Source organism: Lygodium microphyllum, chromosome 19 (genome assembly GCF_053477565.2).
Source record: "Lygodium microphyllum isolate KBCC chromosome 19, Lygodium_microphyllum_v1.1.10, whole genome shotgun sequence".
Lineage (NCBI taxonomy): Eukaryota > Viridiplantae > Streptophyta > Polypodiopsida > Schizaeales > Lygodiaceae > Lygodium > Lygodium microphyllum.
Genome location: NC_141153.1, coordinates 129,328,841 through 129,333,440, shown reverse-complemented (window position 1 = coordinate 129,333,440; position 4,600 = coordinate 129,328,841). Strand labels below are relative to the sequence as shown.

The following is a 4,600-nucleotide window of genomic DNA, read 5'->3' as shown; positions in this document are numbered from 1 at the left end:
CCTTATAATATGCATGCAGAAGACTCGATGCATGCAAACAAAAACTAGATAGCTCATATTCATCGTCACTCTAAGAACGTGTGATATGCCAACGTCAACGCGTGCGTACATACATCATATTCCTTTGCGACCCAGATGTCCTATGGAATTCGCACACTACAGAGATCATCGAATGGTTCTGATTATCGCACCTTGCAAGCCCCTAATTGAACTCGTTCCTCGACTCGCAAGTCACGATTATTAAAACTCGTTCCTTGACTCGCAAGCCACGATTATCTCGCAGCGTACGGTTGACGGAAGATTAATTATGTCTGCTCTGGTCAATTACAGATTGAGCGGGACTGGTCTACAAGCAACCGTCCCCAACAGTTCTTCTTCTGTTAACTTTTGTATTAGACGAACATTAGTCGATTGAATTCGTCGATGACAGTCTAATTTGCGAAATAGGTCCTGAATATATTTGTAAGCTCTGGCTCGGTGCCTGCTATAGAAGATGATACATCATTAGAAGGTAATAGAGTAGAACTGTTGTGTATTGCCAGCCACGCACACAGAACAGAGACAGACACTCACACGCACACTCAGACGCACACACTCACACTCTCTCTCTGTTTGTGCGTATTTCCATGAACGGTTTCGGCACCAACAAACACATTCCTTGATTGGATTCCTAACCTACTTTGCATTAACCGATATATACACCACACTATGGTCAGCGGTGTTTTCCGGCCAGCTCTAGTTGCTCAACAAGGCTCTGGTTGCGCCCTCCTGTATCATCCGCAAGCCCGCGTGGAGGACGAGGGACTTCCTGTACCAGGAGAGATAATCAATGCGTGCGCGCATTCCCCAGCGGGTGTTAATACGTCCTCTCCGCTACCAAATGTAGCGACGCTCGCTGTACTGCTTATAGCTGCATTGCTCTATGTAGCGTGGCATCGATGGTCGCAACGAGATGGTCAAGATCCCAAGACATGGCCCATCCTTGGCTCTCAGCTCGAGGCCTCCAAGCACTACGACCGACTGTATGACTGGATTACCAATTTCTTCAGTGATAGCCACAGGACTGTGAAGATATCTTCCCTGTCTCGTTGCACCTTTCTCACGGTAGATCCCGCGAACATTGAATACATTCTCAAGACCAACTTCGCCAACTATCCAAAAGTAAGTTTGCGCGCAAATTTTTTTCAGAATTAATTAGGAATGCTGATTACATTGTTTGGGTGCAATATGACCACGCAAAACAGAACATGAATGGGGTTTTGAAGACCTACATAGGCAAAGACTTGAAAAGCTGTGTCATGATTTACGACCGTATTATTGTATCCAGGGAGCGGAGGCACACGAGAGGCTCCACGACATGCACGGGGAAGGTATACTGAACGTCGATGGAGAGACCTGGAGGACCCAGCGCAAGATCGCTAGCCTCGACTTTTCTGTGAAGAAACTCAAGGTTCTCACGAGCACATCATACAGAGAGGGAGCTCTGAAATTGGCCCAAGCGTTGATGTCCAGCCTTGCAAGTTATGATGACCATGATTCGTCGACATCGAGACCTACAGTGGATATTCAGGTCTAGTACATCAAACTGCAATGATCATCAACCTTAATGCATCGGCCGATCGAGCCATGATTATCGCACCGTCTGGAAGATTGTTATAACGATCAGTTCTTACTGTTGAAAATTATGGCAGGAGCTTTTCTCTTCGATGACATTTGAGACAATCTGCCAGGTGGTGCTGGGCAGGTCTGCACTAGATGCAAGTGCGGGCTCTCCGACTGCAACGTCGATGCACGAGGTCGCGGCTGCCATCGATAATGCGCTGGAGATGATCACGCGGAGGCACATGTTCCCGTGGTGGAGGCTGCAGCGCTTCTTCAACGTGGGGTCAGAGAGGCTCCTGCGGCAGGAGATGGGCAAGCTGGACTCGTTCTTTTCGGAGGTCATTCGGCGGCGTAAGACGGAGGCGGCGGGGGCGGTGGCGACGGAGGCCGTGGGCGCATCACGACTGGTACGTACGTACGCATAAAACGGCATTCAAGCCATGCCCAACACAGTGACGTGGCCGGATCCCCTGGCATGACCATTTGGACCACTGTGCACACGGCCAGATCAGGCTAGTGGGTGTCGAGACTCGGACGACCCTTGCTAGCGAGGCTCAGCCGCGTTTGATACATGGCAGGCATAATAGTTTATATCGACCCAGATTCCATACCAAATCATAACGTAAAAACAAACCTTTCAAAACTGAGAAAGTCGATAACCGAAGAAATGGTAGTTTAAAAGAACATTTTGCCCACCCTTTTTCCTTTTGTATCTACAGGATTAATCGAAAGCATTAGTATTAAAGGAAAGGTTTAAAGTGATTGCTTTGGAAGTAAAATGGATAATGGATGTTGTGTTGATGTTTGTTGACATTATAGGGAACCAAAGACAATGTAGACCTACTATCACGCTTCCTAGAGTACCAGTGTCAAGCACTAGAACAAGACAACCCATGTCAAAAAGCGACGATGAGTGATAAGGAGGTGCGTGATGCTATGTTGAACTTGGTAATGGCTGGGAGGGACACGACAGCGAGTGCGCTCACGTGGTTCATGTATTGTATGTGCTCCCACCCCCAAGAACAAGAGCGTGTGCATCGGGAGGCCATCGCCATGGAAGAGCGCTTGCTACCCCATCGAGGTGATCAAATGACTTTGCAAGCATTCGGAGAGCTTCTAAGCTACGAGTCTATGCAAGGATTGGATTATACGCATGCTGCCTTGGCTGAGACCCTGCGCTTGTATCCCCCTGTTCCAAGAGTATGTTCCTCTATTTTCTTAACAAAGGTCATATGCTAGGATCCAAGACATGCACACTATTTGCGAGGAGCTATTAAATAATTTTGAATGAAATGAACAAACAATTATTTAGCAAAGAAAAGAAAATGCTTGCAATAGCTATCTAGCTAAAAGCAACAATGTTCATTTTAATGGGGCAGACAAGAAGTATAATATTTATTTATTTTTTTGTTTTGTTATTTACCATTACACAAATGACAAGGTTGCATTGTTCTGAACTGGGTGTAGTTTTCATTTTGCCAATCTTGCATTTGTTGTGCTATAGGCACTCTACTACATCGAACATAAATTATGCTTCAAAGTGGATACTTTCTTGGTGCACATATATTGCCTTATCACTTCTTTATAGCCCTCCTTTCTTAATTATCTTTGCAATTACATTTTGCCAACATTTAACATTTCCTTATCATGGCCTTTCACCTTTTGATCAATATCATGTTGGCCCATCTTGTTCACACTCATTGCACTCAGTCTATGAATTTTTAACTAACAGAAGGTTAATACTTCATCCTTCCATTCTTTTCAATTAAAACAAAAAGAAAAATTTGTGGAAGCTTCAAGATAACTTGGTCAAGTGATCATTACCATTAGCCTTCCATTGAGTGTATAAGAATATAAATGTTTTAGATAATTAACATTGTATGTTCATTTGATATATTTCTGCAGGATGGGAAGGTTGCTTTGCAGGACGATGTTCTACCAGATGGCACAAGGCTAAAATCAGGTGACCAAGTGGCATATATGCCCTATGCAATGGGGCGCATGAAGTTCATATGGGGTGAAGATGCCCTCCTCTTTAGGCCCGACAGGTGGCTTGACCACAATGGACACTTCCAATCCCAGTCACCCTACAAGTTCTCTGCCTTCCAAGTACGTGAATGACATATTGAACAACCTAGGTTCATTTCATTACAAGTTCTTTGCCTTCCAAGTACCTAAATAAAAAATTGAACAACTTGGTATCATTTCACTATACTACCCTTGGACCCTCGGTCCTCGCCCCCCCCCCCCCCCCCCCAAAAAAAAAAGACAACCTCGCCATCGGAAGAGGTTTATTAACCCCTCCTGTGGAACGATCTAATCAACCCTTCAATTCTATTTGTTTTCTTGGTGAGTGTTGACGCTAGATTACTATGTAGGTATTAATATCCTTCTTATGTGTTACAATATTGATACTATATGCAGGCTGGGTCTCGTATTTGTCTTGGTCGAGATGCTTCCTTCTTGCAGATGAAAGCCACTGCTACCTTATTACTTCGGTTTTTCCACTTCGAGCTCATCCATGAACACCCTGTCCACTATCGTATGATGATGATCCTTACAATGAAGTATGGACTCCATGTGGCCTTCAAACCCCGATACAACATTCTATAAATAGTTATGATTGTATCCTCAATTAGACCCTTAGTACTAGCCACTTGATCAATATTGGGGAAATACCCCAATACATTGAAGAATGTAATTTTCTCACCTAAACGTTTGAGAAGTAAGCATCCAATGTTATAAGAAACAAAGTTTGAAACAATGATTAAGAACTTAATTGTTACTATTTCTACTACCCCTCTACTAGATTGCTCACCAATATGCAAAACTTGTCTGGATCCAGATATTCTCACTATTCTAATACCCAAAATTGAGGGATATACTACAAGATATAGGCCTTATACCGACGTTAAAAGTGACGAAAATGTTCATAAAGAAATTTGCCCCCCTCGTCGCAAAAAGTGTCGTTATTGGCGATGCTATAGAACATTCGGTA

At 44.0% G+C, this 4,600-nt stretch overlaps 1 protein-coding gene across 1 annotated transcript; it reads left to right on the top strand.

The window, feature by feature from the left end:
* The first annotated feature begins 411 nt into the window (after nucleotides 1-411).
* On the top strand, nucleotides 412-4,215 carry LOC148020376 (cytochrome P450 704B1-like). The gene is made up of 6 exons (XM_087699686.1): nucleotides 412-1,161; nucleotides 1,328-1,570; nucleotides 1,692-2,009; nucleotides 2,422-2,802; nucleotides 3,508-3,711; nucleotides 4,027-4,215. Exons 1-6 carry the CDS (start codon nucleotides 709-711, stop codon nucleotides 4,213-4,215), a joined length of 1,788 nt encoding a protein of 595 aa, XP_087555812.1. The 5' UTR covers nucleotides 412-708.
* Nucleotides 4,216-4,600: the final 385 nt, after the last annotated feature.

Excerpts from the sequence above, each read along its gene's own strand:
- LOC148020376 (XM_087699686.1), top strand. The coding sequence starts at position 709 with ATGGTCAGCGGTGTTTTCCGGCCAGCTCTAGTTGCTCAACAAGGCTCT. Across the intron at positions 2,010-2,421 it reads CCGTGGGCGCATCACGACTG|GGAACCAAAGACAATGTAGA; the intron begins GTACGTACGTAC and ends TTGACATTATAG. Across the intron at positions 3,712-4,026 it reads ACAAGTTCTCTGCCTTCCAA|GCTGGGTCTCGTATTTGTCT; the intron begins GTACGTGAATGA and ends TACTATATGCAG.